The sequence below is a fragment of the Chaetodon trifascialis genome, chromosome 6, assembly GCF_039877785.1.
Source record: "Chaetodon trifascialis isolate fChaTrf1 chromosome 6, fChaTrf1.hap1, whole genome shotgun sequence".
NCBI lineage: Eukaryota > Metazoa > Chordata > Actinopteri > Chaetodontiformes > Chaetodontidae > Chaetodon > Chaetodon trifascialis.
The window spans coordinates 22,768,705-22,787,619 of record NC_092061.1 but is presented as its reverse complement, the minus strand read 5'-3'; the positions used below and the strand labels follow the sequence as shown (position 1 = coordinate 22,787,619).

General features: G+C 42.0%; 1 protein-coding gene across 1 annotated transcript in view; it reads left to right on the top strand.

Moving 5' to 3' along the window:
• Positions 1–18,915, top strand: part of galnt9 (polypeptide N-acetylgalactosaminyltransferase 9) — an 85,587-nt gene that overhangs the window by 11,070 nt on the left and 55,602 nt on the right. The window contains exons 2-3 of the mRNA XM_070964115.1: positions 1,646–1,826; positions 13,595–13,761. Of these exons, the coding sequence (XP_070820216.1) occupies positions 1,646–1,826; positions 13,595–13,761 (348 nt within the window). The remainder of the gene's footprint in view (positions 1–1,645; positions 1,827–13,594; positions 13,762–18,915) is intronic.

Sequence of the window (18,915 nt, the reverse complement as noted above, 5' to 3'; positions counted from 1 at the left end):
AAGGGACAACAAATGCATCCAAAATGGTTGGAAAACGCTTCACCAGGTTCCTCAAAAGTGGTGTTAATTTACTCTTTTCCAAATTTCCATTGAACTTTTTACATTTTTCTGAAAATTAGTTTTCAAGCAGGTCAACATATTTCTATGAAAATTTATCTTTTGTTGTTACGAGTTGCTTTTATCAGGCATACACAGTATTTATTTAGCATGGACCACCTCTCAACTGTGTTAAGCATCATGGAGCATAAACATTATTTGATAGATTCAAGTTTTGACTCAATTTTTACCTCAGAAAAATTCACATCAGTGAGCTGATTGCTTTACATAACATTTCCACTTTAATTACAGCTTTGTAAAAGAGGATCTGCTGTTAAAATATAACCTGCACGGTGTCAGCTCCTTTCAACACTGTGAATGACACCTTGACAGCACCACGGGACATTATGTCAGCCACACACACGACAATAAGGAAACAGGGCAGGGTTAGGAAATGTACTTCACACATCAAGATAATGATGCACCAGCACAGAGTTGCTACTCGTGACACACTTTGTGAGAGTTGCTGTTGGTTGAAAACTGGATTTGAACACTTGTGTTTAGCTCCTCCTGTACTTCTCGAGGCGATGATTTTAATCAAATTACCCTCGACTCAACCTCTCTGTTCTGAGCAGGAAGAGAGCTCTGCAGTAATATGTGTGACAGAGAATGTCTAAAACCAGAAGGGCCTCATCGAGCATGATTTGGGTCACCTTGCATGTTCACTGGACAGTGCATCAAATCAGTGATTTATTTAGGTTTGCTGAGGTACAATAATTCATACCTCACCACAGCCCATTGTAACATGAGCCTTAATTAAATTACACTGCTCACCAACTGAAGGCGTGACCTCACCCCTCACACCAGTGAATGTGTCCCATCATACATGAGAACGTGCATCTTTTCCAGAGTGTCAGCTGAGTGCAGGCGTCTCCTCTCTGGACAGGGGCTCTCTGGAGGTCTGCTCTCCTGTGCCTGCAGACACACCAGCAGCTTCTTCATCCGCTGCAGCTGCTGGTTTGGCTCATTTCGTCTGCTCCATCCTCACACAGATTGTCATGACTTTTTCACATGACTTTGGATCCTAGTGTGGAACAGATGCCACTTGAAAGCACAGTGCTCGAAAGTACTTAATTAAAAGTAAAATTGCAAATTTTTAAAAAGTACTCCAAAAAGTACAAGCACACAAAAATGACTTTTTTTCAGTAAAGTGAGAGCATGTAATATGTTACATGAACCCCTGCTTACTGCTTAGCAGTACATACTCTCTCTAGTCTCTATTGTAGTGTTGGCCTTTGTACCACTGTGTCTCTCAGCTTCTGCTCTGCTCCGCCTGCCTCTGTGGCGTCTGTGTCTGTGTGGGTGTCATGCAGCTTTTTCATTGACAGACAGTGTAATGATGCCCTATGGATGAGCCCTGCTGGGTCTCAGAGCTGCCATACACCAGTCTCCTCACACTGCTCGAGAATGTCAATCAGCTGCCCCTCTGCATGGCCTCTCCTCGCACCTGCCTCTCCCTGTTCTGTGTGTGTGTGTGTGTGTGTCTGCCCCCACACTTGGCCATGTACATCTGTATGATTGTCTCTCTGTTGTGTCATTTTCTTGGCAGGTCTGGCGAAGCCCATGGGGCTAGTTGAGGGACCTGGAGGCCTTGGCCAAGGGGGAGCTGCTGCCACTCTGGGAGAGGACAGTCGTGATGCCGAGGGCAAATACGAGGAGTACGGCTACAATGCTCAGCTCAGTGACCGCATCTCCCTGGACAGGAGCATCCCCGACTACAGGCCTAAAAAGTATATAAACGTCCTGTTTCTGCTCGTTTTCTGTCATGTACATTCTTCTTCCATGTACAGCTCTACATCTGTTTTTCCCCCTGGCAGGGTTGTATAATGTTAGAGAGACTTGTAATTGAAAGGTTTTCCAGTTTAATCCCTGCTGCATTTGGTGGGTTCTATTTTTGTGAAGGTACACAATGTACAGCAAGACTTTTTGCCAGGAAACTGGCATTTTCTTCAAGCGCGCAGTGTTTTTTTTTTTTTCTGCTTTTTCGTCCTCCTTTTTGTTTTGGTGACTGTCCAGGACATTTACTGTGTCAAAATAGTTGAGATGCAGCACAAGGTGTGTCAGAAATGATAAGCTGCACAGTTAAAGCGTGGTGTTGAGGATTACTGGAATTTATGTCAAAGAACTTTCTGTAAGCTCAGACCAGGTCAAAAGTGCGTGGCAGACTCATGATATTTTTACACTTTTGTTAAGCAATGAAGTCTGAAAAGCGTCATTTCCCACAGTTCAGCAGCTCTATTTGGATTTAACTTCTCTCCTGAGTCATATGAGAAAATCAGATATTTATTTCTAAATACATGCAGCAGCAGTGTGAACAGTTAGTCGGCTCAGTGACGTAAGTGAGACTTATTGACTTTCTTGTGTCCTCTAGAGATGTCAGGGACAGGTTGGTGGATGGTTCTCTTAAGACCAATGCAACATGGTGCCCAAATGAGCCTTCTACTTTAAATTTAATGTAAGGTGCAGTATATTTTCCTGATGTCTTCATCTTTATTCAAGACTTACTATGTAAACACTGAGCGCGGCACTGTCTGCCAGAGTGCTGATGAGACGAATGAAATGTCGTATGGATCAAAAGCTGCCTCTCATTGGTTTCCATACCAAAAAGAAAAATGCTAATGTCACCCTTTTAAATTTAAAGGCTTCCAGCGGGAGACTTTCCCGTACACCTGGTGGTTTATGGCATTAATTTTGGGCCGGCTGCAAAAGCCAGTGGCATGAAGTATGTTGTAAACTTGCAGCCTGAAACGATGAGTCGTATTGCAGTGCATTCAGCAAGTGTGAAAGTGTGCTAAGAACACAATTCAAACAAGCACACTTCTCTCAGGTTTGGCATCCATTCTACAATGATCGGCATAAATGCTGTTATCATCAGCGTTTTCACCGGCTGATGGCTGTGGAGGAATTGTTTGTGACCCCCTGGGTGTTCAATAAAGCAGCCTTTCTGCTCCAGTGTCCCTGATGAAAATTGTATGTATGTGAGATATGCAAAGTTGTCAGCCTTAACTCCACTTCTCAGACATTGCTGCTTCTGTGTGCCTCCTTGTATGGGAGACTCTCGAGGTAACGCTAAAACCTGCAAGCAGTGGGTCACGTGGTAGCGCTATGGCGGGAGAGCTTATCTGCTAGCATGTTTAATTGACATTGTGTTTTTACTACGAAAGCGTTGAACCTTTTCCACATGTGAAAATGCTCCAGTCAGACTTTCTGAACAGATTTGGTGGAAATCTTTGTCTGTTTGTCTGCAAAATTATAACATTATAACAATTATAACAAGGTATGTTGACTTGTGACTGTGTCACGTCTGTCTCATTGTCATGAACGTGATATCTCAAGAATGCCTTGAGGGAATTTTTGGATGTCTACAGTCAAAGGTCACTGTGACAGCCATCCCATTCTTGCGTATGTGATATGTCAGGAATGCCTCGATGGAATTTCTTGGATTTTGGCACTTAGATTTTGGTGGTGAAAGGTCAGTGTGACTGTGACCTCAGCTGGAGACTTGACCGATTGGCTGAGGCATACAATGCAAGGCGGTAATTCTAGTCATCTTCTTCATCTGTTTTATTGCCTAAATCCACTTATTCATTCCTTCTCCCAATTCTGTCAGTGACTGTATTTACACGCACACCAATATTCCACTATTATCCTAAAAATGACAATATTTCACAATATTCTACACAGGCCATGTAAACAGCATATTCCAGTTATATTTTCCTGAATTAGACCTTTGGATTACAACTTGTGCGATATGTTGATATTATTCAGGTTTTAGGAGCAGTCTTTGGATATGTATACAGTGCATTTGGAATATGCGTCTCAGTTTTTAACCACAGTTTGAGACACATGGTCTCATTCTTCTTCACGGTTAGTGAACAGTCTGCAAGGCTGGGGTAGGAATGCATGCATGAAAGAAAAGCAGGTTTTTGGATGTGCACAGATATCGCAACGCACACCTTCTCAACTGTGTTGAAGCCTGTGTTTGTTCATCGCTGTATGCACGGCTGCATGTACATGGGAATAATAGTGAAATATTCATTTTCAATAGCCATGTACACAGCTTAGAAGGAGTTTTCCTTTTCCAGAATAAGGGCAAAACCAGAAATGATTTATGCATGTAAATATAATCATTGCAGCACAGTCATTTTGGCCGCAGGGCATCTTGGGGCTTTGGCCATGAGGAGTCATACAAAAGAAAATGACTTTAGACACAGCTAATCCCAGCATGAGAGGACGCGGACAAGATAATGGTCATAGTTGAAGAGATATGTTATAATGTTGCAATAAAAGAATGTTGAATTACTTTGTTTTTTATGAAAGAGACCCAGTGGACACCCAGCAAGCCGCCTTAATGGCCCTTTTGAAATAAATTTTATATTTAGAAAGTGAACTACAGCGGCGATACAGTGAGTGCTGCAGGAGATGGATTAGGGAGGGGGGTAATCAGGGCTGCCAGTGGCGTTTATATCACACAGTGTCAAAGAACAATGGCGACAGGCACAGACACTGAGAGGAAATCTGACGGCCAAGAGAGGTTTCTGAGGGCTTTAGTGGGGATAACAATTCATTTCATCCACGCTGCTTTGTTCGGAGCTCTTTTTCACGCCCAGAAAAATTAGACAAGAGTGGAACAGGGAGGAGGAGGGCGAGCAAAAAGGGGCTTGCTAATTAATAAAGTCAGCTGAGAGTGCCTCTGGATGGGAAGGTTTAAGGAAATTCTTTTCTTTCATCAAGCAGTTTGACAAAAAAATTGGGATGAAAGGCAAAGGGGGAGTGAGTGTTGGATGTGTGTTGAAGTGGTTGTTTCTGGGTTTCAATGGTGCTGACTTTCTTATGTGTGTTTGCAAATGGCTTTGGTGCCAGGTTCACGGGTTGTGACTGGATGGTGGTGACGCTCTTTTTTTACACAGTAAGATTTCCTCTTCTTCTTGATCTGTGTCTCTTTGTATGTTCCATCATGTGTCAATTTCAGACATACACGATATTTTATGTGCCTATATAAATAAGCACATAGTCTCCGAGCACAAAGGAAACATGCCATGTCAAACAAGATAAAGCTTGAGTCCATGACAGCTTTTCAATAAGTACACTGTATGATACAGACTTACACACTTGTTGTGAAGCTCAGTGGAAATCAATGCAGTGCAAAGTGCAAACATACTTTTCTTAGCTATTTCAGTTTACACCACTGAAGCAGCGTTTTAAAAAACAAGAAACATCCAAGTGCGAAAAGAAAGAGTTGTTCACAGAAAGTCAGTACCGCGCTGCATTGCCTGTATTGTTGTGGCACAACAATAAGGGTTTAAGGGGGCTGTCACACCCAACCTGTTTGGCTCACTTTAAAATAACCGTGGTGTGTTTTTCTGAGAGTTTTGGTTCATTAAGGCTGGTGTGAAAGCTGTCAGTTGAACTCTGCCGTGGACTAAACATTTGAGAAGTTTTGTGGTGTGAAATCAAAATGGACCAACCACAGAATTTTGCGACAGTAGCTGACTGATACCATACGATCAAAGCTAAGCGGCTCCTGAATCCATCTGCTGGCCATGAACTGTCAAGGAAGGGATCCCATAAGCAATTGTACAAGCAACGCCTTTAACTCTGTGAACGTGGTAAGAATCATGCATGTCAGCACGTGAGTGTGGTGATACGTTCCTCGTTAAGGTGAGTGAAAAATAACATTGCATGACATGACATAGCAACTGTCCCCTCCTGATCTGACAGTGAAGTCCAATAATGCTCATAATCACTGTGTCAGAGAACATAAATCTACATTTCAGGTTCAGTAAAGTGCTGCATGGCTTGCTTTCAGTCCCCACGTGGGTCAGGTAGCGCTGCTCATGATACATGATGACTGAAGCAAAAACAGTCCAATGAACGAGTGGCCTGTCAGCTCATATAACTTCATGTTTACAGCTCTGGGGTCATTTGTATAAGTGTACGTTTCCCTTGGCCTGGACCAAATGAACTGAACTAGAGGTGTGAAAGTGCCTCGGTCTACCTGCTGTAGTCTGCTGCAGCTCTCTGCCTCGTGCAGTATGAAACATGGTGACATATTTCTGATTTCTAATTCTGATTCTGTAATTATGTCCTGCGGGCAAAAGGTGACTGCAGCACTGCAGAAGTTAGGTTAAATGCAGGAAGCAGGCACATACTGTCTAATGGGCTTTTAATTGAACAGGAGTCATTGAGCCGAGGACTTTGATGACTACAGGGAAGCGAAGTCCATTGCCATGACTGCAAGATCCGCACATTCTCAAGTCTCTCTCTTTTTGTTCCCCAATTCATGATAATTACAGCCGCAATTGCCTCTCCCACAAAAACCTGTAATCCCCTTTCACCGCCTGTATTTCTCTCTTGTGCCCTTCACTTCTGCAAGTGACATTCTTAACTGAGATAGCACAGGACTTAAGTAGGCTCTGTATTGTGGTGCCTGCCATTCACTGTCCTTGGGAGGCTTAGGTACGATAACAGCTCATTGGGCCGTGGAAAGAAAAACAATACAGATAGGCAAGCTGATAAGATTACTGATGCCCACAAAAGACACCAGCAAATCTTAAATGTAACTTGTGTCGCTCATAAATAGAAAAATGCAATTCAAGGCATGACACCTGCCTTTTGCCCTCCATTTCTCCTCCTCCAGGAGGATTCTTATTCAATTACACCTAATCGCACCTCCATCTCTATTGTCACTTTGCCAGAGATTTGATTTATATTTTGTCAAAATAGTTGTCAAATCCCAAACTATATTGAAGCACAGCAGATGCTCTGCTTTCCCAAGGACCCTTCGTCTAGTGTTTGTTTGCCTGTGGGAGGGTGATAACCAGAAAGGGAGGCTGAAGGAACAGGCTTACCTCATCTCCTCAGCGTCTGATTCTGCGGAATGGGATCGTAAGGTCTCCGCGGTGCAGGAGCTCCTGCTGCAAATTGTTGCTCTTTCCAGTGCTAGAGTTTATCTCCTGTATGGGGGGGCGGGAGAAATGACAAGGCAAACGATTATCTTTCTGAGGGGACTGCTTGTGGATTGGAAAGTTGCTTTGGTGTTTCCTGCACTGCACGGGTTACGGAAGGTTAATGTGAAATTTCACAGCAAATAAGAGCGGCCAGCGGGGAAAAAGTCAGAGGGAGCGGGCGGCTGCAGGCTGGTGGAGGAGGGGGTGGGGGGGTGGGGGGGTGGTGGTGGTGGTGGGGTGATAGGAATGCATCTTAATCTGGCGCTCTGTTTCTGTCAAAGCTTGTTCCGGGTCAAATTATGAGCGCTGTCCAGTGAGCTCAGCCCCATTACAAACAGATGAGTCGATCGCTCATCCTGTTACGGCTTTACTAGGCTTCCCCGCTACTGCAGACAGGTACAAATTTAAGGCTGAGCGATTCCATAAATTGGATCTGGTAACTAGGGCAATGGAACTACAATATCACTTTACGATGTCGACACTGAAATCCAGTCTCACACCACATCTCAACTAGAAGCGATGAGGCCGCCTTGCCCCCTCTGACATTTTTAAGATATTATACTCTGGTAATATTCATTAAACGCAGCCTCTCCACCAGTCGTATAACTGAACAGCAGTGAAATATACATTACTTTGTTTTGCACAGTTGCCATGCTGTGGCTGTGTCTCTGCAAAGGAGTGCCGTGGAGCAAAAAGTCCCCCCTCAAACTCACTGCCAGATTTGTCATTGTATTTATAGACCTGGCAAGGCTGATTGAGAGAGGCAATAGGGAAGGCTGTGAGAGGGAACAAAGGAGTTGCTGAGGGAGAGAATAAATGCACGAGGAAGGACTGAAATGATGCAGTGGAGGGGTTATCAATCAAAACACTTGTGCATTTACTCTTACGAATAGAGCGCCAGAGCAGGGCTTAAAGTATAGATAGACGTACGCAGTGTGCTCCATCATAAACACTCTCTGTGGTTTAGTTTTCCTTTTATTACCTCTGCTGTCAAATACATGTGGGCTGCAGTAATGGAGGTGATTGATAACAGTGCATGAAATTAAGCTCTCCCAGTCTAGAACATCAAGCACTCACTGACTTTGCCAGTGAGACTATAGGCAGCAGACTGTCAATCCTATACCTGAATCAAGGCCAAAATTTAGATAAGGTGTCATGTAAGTAATTAAAGTAATGGAGATGTTTGAGTACTCAGGTAGTTATTATGTTTCAGCCACTTTAAAATCCAATGTTGTGTCAGTGTATATTTAACTGATGAATGTAAAAAAGATAAAAGTTTGAAGAGACTAGGGAGGGCTGGCTATTAGGGTTAAACTGTTGATTGCTTTTATTAACAAACCACGATTTGAAGGAGTACAATGGCAAATGACACAGAGCTTTAGAGCGTCATTCAGCTTGTTGTTCAGCTCTCACTGCTTTCTTACTGTAAGAGTTTGGCAGCTATTTTCATTAAAAATGTGTTGTTCTAAAACCACTCTACAACAAGAACAGCAGGCTAGCAAAGTTAGCGACTAGCTGGGGAACATGGAGTGTTTAGCAGCTACATAGCCAGATATTTTTCTCAGCAGTTGGTGGAGACCAAAATGGAGCTAAAGGGATTGAGAGTGAATACTGCACTTAAACTAATGTTGCTCCATATCTGCTGGATTTCTAAATAGCCAACTGTTTTGCTAATTAAAAAGAATTACAAAATTAAGAAAGCTGTTGTCTTGTTAATACTATAATGTCTATGCCAGTGTTTGTTCTGTATCCTTGGCCAATGATGGTTTTGTGGAAAAGGAAACTATAAATATCTCTCTGAAGCTGAACAAAGAAGCTAGTGTCCAAAACCTCTTAGTGCCTTTTATTTCTTTAGTATCTTCTACCTGTCCAGTCTCTGTTTCAGAGAAATTCCAGTCAAAGGACTCATCCTGTTTGCATTTAAAGTTCAGACGTTTAACTGACAGTTTTAAGTCGTGCCACAGTGTGCATTAGTGAAATAGGTTTAAATAGTCATAAAATTAATATTAAAAGCAACCAACTCAAATTGCATGGGATTAATTTACAATGGAGGTGAACCTTCCCCGGATGTGGTGTGTTGATGTGCAAACTAATGCCCAAAACAAAAGCAGAAATAATCATTTTAGAAATCTCTTTTACTGTGATATGCAAGACATTTACTATATGACTTCACAAGTAAATAAGACGCCATCTGTTGTGTCATCCTACATAATTGCTAGTTCCTCTTTTGCCAGTTCTTGTTGTTGAAAGGTGAGAAGCTGCTCATACATGCTCGCCACACACACACACACACACACGCACACACGCACACACACTCGCACAAACCACTGGCTGTGAAGTACGAAGAGGGTTCCATTGGGTGGAGAGAGGAGGATGTAACTTTAGCTCCACGCTGGGATCCATCTGCTGTGTGGCCGTCCCCCTGCGGCCTGACCCCACGGATGCTGCTGACTCAAGCTGACATCCCAGTTCACCGGGGTATCAGGGCGCTGAGCACCAGTAGAGTTCAGATGGCTCACAGCAAGGGTGGAAGAGCAGCGAATGTGCGGTCTTTGAGCAAAACCGAGGTAGCATTGCCACACCAGAATTTTGACTTTGACAACAACACTACAAAGTTTTATATCTGATGTATGATTACACCGTGAACAGGGGAAAACATCAGCAGTGTCATGGCCACTGTTACATTTATGTTAAAGCTGGGTTTGATTTTATGTAGAAATTCTACTGTATAACATCAGATTGTACATTCTGTACTCATCACTTCCTGCGGGCAGTGATTGCATGCAGCACCACAAATTCACGTGCACATTTAGGACAGGTTTGATGTGTCTTACTAGTTGAAATTATAATGATGTACATGTCTGTAGCAGGCCTAATTTGTGATCGTTCCTTTTTTAATAACATCCTTGTCAGATGCAGATTTTCAAGACTGAATTTCGGCCTCACTCGTTGGCTCCATCGCATTTAATAATCTGTGATAGCAGGTGAGACTGATGCATTCTGACAAATCAATATATTATCTCATTAATACTTCCAGCACAAATGGTATTTCACCTGGCAAACGCAATATGTCACCTCAACGTCTTGAACACAGCTCGGCGTCCATGTTTAGAAAAAGATTTCAAGAGCTTAACGGGATTTAGTGAAGCTAATCGAAACACATAGATTTGTTTACCCTACAGCTGATTTATGTCAATTTGATATTCTAATATGAAACAATATCACAAGTGTTTCATTACACCCAAAAACTCTTGTTAATAATTCAACCACAACAATTACAATAGCCACCTCATTATCCCCACGTAATGAGTTAGCACTGCTGAATAAGATATGTGAAAACATGGAGAAACAAAGGCAGAAACGAGTGAAATGCGTTTGTCAGCTGTTGCGTTCGGAGCCTAATTGGAACAGTGTGGAAAGATTCAGAAGATGTTGCCTGTGTGTGTGTGTGTGTGTGTGTGTGTGTGTGTGTGTGTGTGTGTGTGTTCACAGTTGCCATAGGGATCAGAAAAGTGCCTCCGTCCAGTCAACACTGTTATTTCTGACTTAAAAGCCACAGTGTGTCTCTGAGAAAATACTGTATTTTACTGGAAATAACAGGAAAGTTTGACAGACTTGAGACTGCCAGCGGAGGAGAGTAACAGCACTGTTGAGTGTGTTAGGGACATTCAAGACAGACCCAGTGAATGCACCGTATATTCATTTACATGGGTAGAGTGCATGTTATTAACTGGGTCCATTTAAGTGGCAACATGCAGTAGGATCCCAATGACAGGCGGACAAAGGAGGTTACCATGGAGCACAGGTACGAGTTCAAGACAAGGAGGCAGAGAGACATTTACATTTAAAAATCTTCTTCTAACCCAGATTTGCATATCATTCTGGTTTTGACCATAATTGGGCTCATGTTTATGTGGACCATGAGGGAACCTTGTCCTTCATCTCCCAGTGATTAGCTGACAGTCTGGGTCAGTACAGGCATGTGTTTGACTTTTCCACATCCAGACACACTGCACTGAACGAGTTCCCACAGCCGATGAGGGTGGGGTTTGGCTGCCTGGAGCGGCATTTACCACTCTGACAGGATCTGGCTTCTGCATCTGACCATTAGTGGTAAGAATAATAATAGATTTTTTTTTAAGATAACGATTATCTAATTTTTTTGTTTTAAGCATCAAGGGAAGGCAATACTGACCTCCTTCAGGATGAATTCTAAACTCTAGTGCCATCATGAGGTCAAATTTTTAATCTGTTTGATTCTTTGATTTCCAACCAAATACCTTCAAAACTAATTCCCAGCAGCTGTACTTTGCGATTTGTGCTAGTTAGCAAGTGCTAGTGTACTAACATGCTACTGTATGGTAAATATGGTAAACATACTAGCATGCTGACAGCACTGAATAGCCTCCAGCCCAACAGAGCTGCTAACATGGCTAGCTGATGACACGGGTGTGCACATAGCAGACAGAAATCAGATCTGGATATGTAGTTTGTGATGGTACCCCTGCTGAGCCATGTTGTTTTTGCTGTGATTCACGCTGCAGGTGGCTTGTTAGTGTAACACCTGAGGGCCCTGGGTGTTCCCAGGGTATCTGAGTCTGGCCGTAGTGCAGCTCTAGGTGACCACATGCCTTTAACTCTCTGCTCTCCATCCTCCTCACTGGCATTGGTTTGGTTATGTTTTCTTAGGTTACCTTAATGCTTAGTTTGGCACTTTACAACACCCACACACACATCCATCACTGCAAATTTATACCACTGACTATGCTGATATCCACACCCCACATGTTAACAATCCTTGGCTGGCATTTGGATTTACTTCATTTATCCAAATACATAACCGGGATCCTCCAAAAATCTGCTCAGAAGTAGAATACTAGAGTAAAAAAGTGAATGATGAGGGGAACAGCAGGATAGTCATAAACATTCATAAGACACATGAAGCTTAGATTTTACGTGTAATATAATGTTTGATGAGTTCACATGCTGCATACCAGTAAGAAACTCTGGCTCCTAAAGATTATTTATGCAACTCATTTGCTTGGGCAAATACATCTTGGAGGACAGTAAATTCTACATGGATGAATCTCACTGGAAAAATGTATTTTGTGTTTGTTTGGGGTTTCACATCATGACATTCTCCTTCTGTGCAGTGAAAAGTATAGTGGATGATACAAAATGTGACTTGGTTATGAACCTGTCAAAAGGAGAAAAAGAAAGAAAAAAACCCCCACATACATTCCTCTTCTGACCCTGGAGGAATGGACTTTTTGCTCAGCATACACTGTCAGTATGGCAGCTATACTGCAGCAGCAGTCACAGTACAGTACAGAACATGCAGGTCTGGGAGCTGCAGCTTCACCATCAAATGAATGTGGGCCTTCAAATGATGTCTTAGAAGAGTGCTATTTTTGCCTTGTTGGTTTGGTGCATTGAGGAAAAGTTATCCAGGATAAATCCCTTTGTTTTTGGAGAGAAATGTATGGCTGCGTGCACCATGGGAATACAATGGGAATGTGACACTGAACGTTTCACTGTTTTTAAGCTGAAAAATCATCTCAAACTCCAGCCAGTAGAATGAAAACCATGAAACTGATTCATGTACATCATTCTGAGAGACCATTCCAGGTGAACATTTGGACTTTTCAAACACCTGGAACTAATTACATGAATTCTATCTGCATCTCATTTACTGCAGGTGTGTCAGTTCCAGGGCCGTGCCGCTGCACTCGTTCACAGACTTTCCTAAATGGAATGGAGCCATCATTAACGTTATTAGTTCCACATAGGAGTCGACGATTATGAGAAATGTTTACACTTTTGCTGTCAAAGTCACACGGGGGTCACACGGGGTCACACAGAGGACTTTGAGATGATATCAGAGGACCATGAGGGGGTGACTAGTCAATACAAAAATATTTCCAAAGTTTCTTTATTGATGAGTTTTCCTGAAACTCCAGTTTGTACCAGCAGGCTTGTCATCTTAATTTCACATGTTGTCTGTTCAAGGAATTTGCTTCATGCTTACACACTGCATATTTAGATTTTTTTCATTTCATTCATTTTTTGTTGTAATTGTTGACAGTTTCACATTTGTTTATTCTGCTACGTGCAGTATATTGCTGGAATCAATGTAAAATAACCTTTTTGCCTCGAAGGCCTTTTGTTTTTTATGAAATACTTCTTGCTGAGAGTTAGATAATATTGTCAAATATGAAGAAAGAGCTAACATGTTAGCAGAGATGAGTTTTTTTTTTACCTTTGCAGAGCTACGCTGTTTCCCCCTGTTTTCAGTCTTTATGTGACTGTCTCCTGGCTGTGGCTTTATACTTAACATACAGATATGAGAGTGGTGTAAATCTTCTCATCTAACTCTCAGCAGGAAGGTACTGTAAATGAGCATATACAGTACATCTTTTCAGTCATGTCAGCTAACTGCTCTAATGAAGCACAAAGAAGAGAATGCAATACATGTCTCATTGAATGATATACAAAAACAACAAGGTAGTTTTTAAGACTTGCTGATAAGCCTGAATTTATCTTAACAGGTGTAAGCAACTGACGTACCCAGAGGACCTTCCTCAGATCTCTGTGGTCTTCATCTTTGTGAACGAGGCGCTGTCAGTGATCCTGCGTTCCGTCCACAGTGTGGTCAACCACACACCGGCACACTTGCTCAAGGAGATCATCCTGGTGGACGACAACAGTGACAGCGGTAAGACCTTCACAGCTTAATTAACAGGATAAAACATATAAAAAGTATATTTTTAAGACTTCAGCGAGCTCTTAACCCCTGGTCTCTAACTGTATATGTCCTGCTGGACCTTAATTGATGGCAGTCACTGTAAGCTTGAGTCTTTCTGATCATTTCCTTTTAGCATTATGTTTAATTGCATGCATCCTCATGGACTTAAAATCAGAAAACCTGTAGATCCTGCAGTTTATCAATGTCTAATGCTGTAAGTTTGCTTATTCAGTTCAGACAGTCCCCCAATTTATCATGTTTTCCGTTCCCTGGTGGAGATGAGGCGTCATACACAGATGAGTTTGTGGGATGTTCCTGGACTCCTGCCAGAGTAGTCAGTCTTCTCATGCTATAGCTTCTGTGCATATTTTGGTATGTGTACGTGTTGATGTATGCATGTGTGTGAGATGCAGTTTTCTGAGTTTTCTCTGTGTGTTTGTGACTAATGGTTGAAGGGATAGGGAACCCCCAAGGGTGGACTCTTGAACACCAGGTTTTAAAATAGCTTTAAAAAAGGGGGAAAGAGAAGGGATGAGATTCGTCTTGTACGTTTCTAAAGTGCTGCGTACTACTGTCTCCATGGCGATGGGGCAAATGCTTCAGTTGCCTCCACACCATGACGCCAACAGCAGCTGACGATGCTTGACTCCACATCCCAAAAGCTTTCCCGTTTGGAGAAGGAGGGACAATGAACTAGATTCCAGACGACATTTGGCCCTCCTTCACTTGGCACGGAGAAACAGGCCTGCCTCCCTCAGGCTGGCAGAGGAAGAGGGTGCATGAATAACATACTGAAAGAAGGCCGAGCAAGAGTCACCACTGGCACATCTCCGCTCCCTGCTGAGGCTCTAACTGCCTACCATTAAACAGTAAGCTGTTAAAAGCCAACGACCAGACGAAAATAGAAGCCGACCCGTCCACTCATTATGTCATTATTTCAGTGTGCCCCACACATTTTGACACCCACAACGGACAACCCTATTTTCACTATGAAGACATTATCTGACAGTATTATATTTTACCTCTCCTCCTTCCCATAAAATGTTATTTTTTCAAGAGAAACAGCATTTATCATAACAAACACTTTCACAGAAATCAGTAATCTAAATTATTTCAGTACTTGGTGCATTTGATCAGCAGGAATCTGTGGAATACAAAGCTGCTGTTACCCTGCGACATTAAAGTTAAGATTAGCCTGCACATTTTCCTATTCAATAGGTTTCTAATCAGAATAGACTGTTGCAGAGGAGATTCATCCAGCAGTTAAATGTCTTCTTCCTAAAGTCGTCTCCAATACCCTCTCACTAGCACCATTAGTGGCCTGACTTTGATACTTTGTGAGAACCCTTTAGTTAACTGTGTCCATTGCAGGGTCGTGGGCTAGAGGTGGTGCACACTCTGGATGAGTCACCAGTCCAAGCAACAAATATACTTTTGTTAGCTGGAAAAAGTTTCATTTAAGGTCTAACCAACCAATCAACTCCATAGGAGAAAGTATACTATGCAGATAGTGTAGCTTATAGCAGTATGTTATAAATGCAAACAAACAGAAATTATTGAATGAAATCACAGTTTTGTCCCTTTCTTTTTCTCCATGTTGCTACTCTACTCACATCCTCCTTGTGTTGTGATGTTGAAGGACATGGCTGGAAGTAGCAATGCAAAAAGTTCAAAAATCTGCAACAGCAACGCTCGCAGAGGATTGAGCCTGAACAGGATCATCACCAGCAAGAGAAGCCTGGCACAGGAGCTCAGCTTGATCCTACTGATGTCTTAAGATGGAAAAACTGGGTTCAGTGTGCAAGATAAATTCTTCAGTCAGTGTTGAAGTTTCCCTCAGCACTCGGTGATCTTTTTCCATTTCTCTAAAATCTAGGGGTCATATACCTTTTTTACTATCCCTGTTTGGACAGGCCTCCATAAACGTCCATTATTAGTGAGCATGAGGTTAACTGAGTGGAGCTACAGATGGTCTCATCTCATCCAACGGGCTACATGACAAACATCTCAGGTCATGAACCAAAGCTTTTCTGATCATATAGGCAAACTTTCTAAAACCCTGACTTCTGTGTCAAACTTAAAACAGAATGTGATAATTTGCAAATTCTTTTTGATCTTTTTCTGATATTCTGACACTAGTTTGTTTGCAAATGATTGCATTCTGTTTCATATTTTACACAGTGTCCTAGCTTGTTTTGAATCAGGGATGATTTTTGTTTGAAGAACTAATGTACTTGGGGTCCTTCTGACTTTCCATCAGCTCTTTTATTATATCCCTATGTACTCACACCCACACAGTGATGAGACTTTACATTTGTTAGCAATGGACTTTACATTACAAACATTAATAGTTTGAATGTTACTAAATTTATTTATAAAATTTTAATTTGTGCCCATGCCAAACCAATGCCAAAGCTAAGATTTTTGTGATTTGATTTAAACACACCATTTCAAGATACAGTCACAATAGCAGACACAATCAGCGACAACAACAACAAACAAACAACCATTAATAAAATTGAGGCAAATCACCTTTGAAGTCTCATAGTAATCCAATGATCAGTGGCACTGGTTGAAACTAACTGGCTATACTGGCAAAGGTCCAGATGACCCAATGCATGTGACATGTTGGTCTCAAGATGGCTGTTGCACTCTGACCTTTTGATTGACACCTCACTTGACCAATTAGGATCTTCCATTTCATCGTGACAGCTGACAATAGGAAGGGCCTCGTTCTCTTCTTTCATGTAAAGATCCAGCCAGTTGCAACTGATTGTGAAGATGATTGGTGCTTTGCACAACCAATGAAATACTGAAAACAAGGATATGCTACTTCATTGGGTAATTTATAGCCAAATTAAGGAATTCAGTGCAAACAGGGCTATTACACAGGGTTTGAAATGACAGATATAGTAAATGGCCCCAGTATAAAGATACGTAGTCTAAATATAAATACAGTTACACAAAATATAAATGTAGTGGCCTTAATATAGATTGCCTGAATATAAATGTGGATATTTATCAAGGTCAAGTAAAGTAAATGGACCTTTTTTTAAGAACGCCTGCCATACCTTTAGGATAAGGATTCCTGCTGTGGTCCCATTGTGTTTTCAGCTAATATGGCCTAGAAATAGTCATCTGCAGGCATCAATTTGCAAAAAAATCTTCATGTGTTCAAACATCTATTTCCCAATGCTAGTAGCATTTAGAGTGATTTTAGACTGCTGGGGATAAAAGTTCAGAGTGTTACATTTCAAAAGAGACCAAAACCATCCATGTACTCCACAAATGGTGCAAGAACAGCTTTCAGTTTACTTTGGGTCTATGCCTAGGATGGGCGTTTTTGGCTCATTTTAATAGGATGAAGTTTTGAATGATTATGATTGCACATCCCTTACTTATTTTTAAATGCATTTTATTTTCTAACCTCCATCTCCTCTTACTGCTGCTTCCTTGGTGTTTTGCTGCTCTTTTTTCACCTGGGTTTTCTATTGTTGATGGCTGGTCAGGTATTAGAGACATGCAGGTCCAACAATCGATAACCAACTCTGGTTCTTCTCTCTCCTTTTCTCGGGTGCAGCTCTACTTTTTCATTTGGAGCTCTTCTTTTCTCTGGGCTGACCTTGTTCTGTTTCTGTAGCTTAACTGGCCTATTATCTGGCCTTCTCTTTTTAGGACATCACCATTCTTTTTTCTGTCTGCCTTGTCACTGCTATAATCAATAATCTTCTATTATCATAATCTTCTATTGTCATGTGAAAGGTGTTTCTAATAGTGATGAACCAGCAGAGAATTATCATCTGACTGTAGTTTCTCTGAGCTCTCAGTGCATTTACCATCTTTATATTCATTGTTTTGGTTTTGGCCCACTACTTAATTGTTTCGGTTCACTCTCACCGCTCTCATCAGTGTCATTACCAGCAGTAGCAGGTGTTTGTTTTGAGCAAAAATGCTCTAAATACCCATTGAACACTACTGGCCCAGCACCAGACAGCAGACAGGCAAAGTTAACTGACCATTTAGCAGATAAAGGGCCAGATATTTCCCTCAGGATTTAGTGGGGAGGGAAACAGAGCTAAAAAAAAAAAGGGTGCATATTTGACTTACATTTGCCTGAAACATGACTCCAAAAGAATGCCAATGTTGCTCCATGTCTGCTGGATCTGTAAACAGGCATCTCTTTGCTAAGAAGATCACCATATGAACTTCATGTGGTGATAGTCAGTGCTATTGGGCTGTCTCCAGATGGCCCAAACAAAATCAATGTGAAATCCACAAAATGAGACAAGCACAACTGAACAATTAATAGACTGTGCAAGAAAATGAAATTTGCTTGAAAGTGTTTGTGTAGACTGAGTAACCACCTCCATCAACAAATGATACAGCTGTCTCATATTCTGATATTTAAATTGGCATCCCATTCCCACTAATTAGGCTCTGGAGATTGACCCAGTTTTCCACAATAACACTTGAGGGACGCAAACTCATCAGAACTGTTAGAATAAAGTTTTCTCAACCCAGAAGAAGTGACAGATTGAAACTGATACATGCTGTGTGTTCAACAGCAGCAAGTGAAAACAGAAAGCTAAACACCTACAGCGTCTGCCTCTGTCACTTCCTTTGTGACCTTCGCTATAAAGCATCACAAACTTGGCTAGGTGTTGACTTTTTCAGTGTCCACTCGCCTTGTTCATGTTTAATATGAGGTCAGATTCAGGTCACCTTCTGTGAACCAACACATCTGCCAGCGGCTCTTACTGTATGTTTACCATCAGTGATGATAATTTGTGAAGATGTGTGAGCTGTTTCTTGGGAGCTGCTCTGCTGTGACATTATACAATTAACATGCAGGCAAGACTGCTTGACCTTTTCTAGATGGCTCTGTCTGTCCCCTCTCATTTAAACAAGGCTCAGTGAGGCGAGTGGAGGTACAGCCACACTCATTCCTGGCATAATAAATCACACACAGGAAGCATGTTTGCCTTGTCGCTGCGACACGTTTCCTTTGCTGGGACAGCCGGTGACATTTATTGGTGGCTGAGAGGTTTATTCACAGTGCTGGTTCCAGCGGTCTGAACTAAACTCACATTCCCATTGATGAGCTTTAGCGGTGTGTGTGTGTGT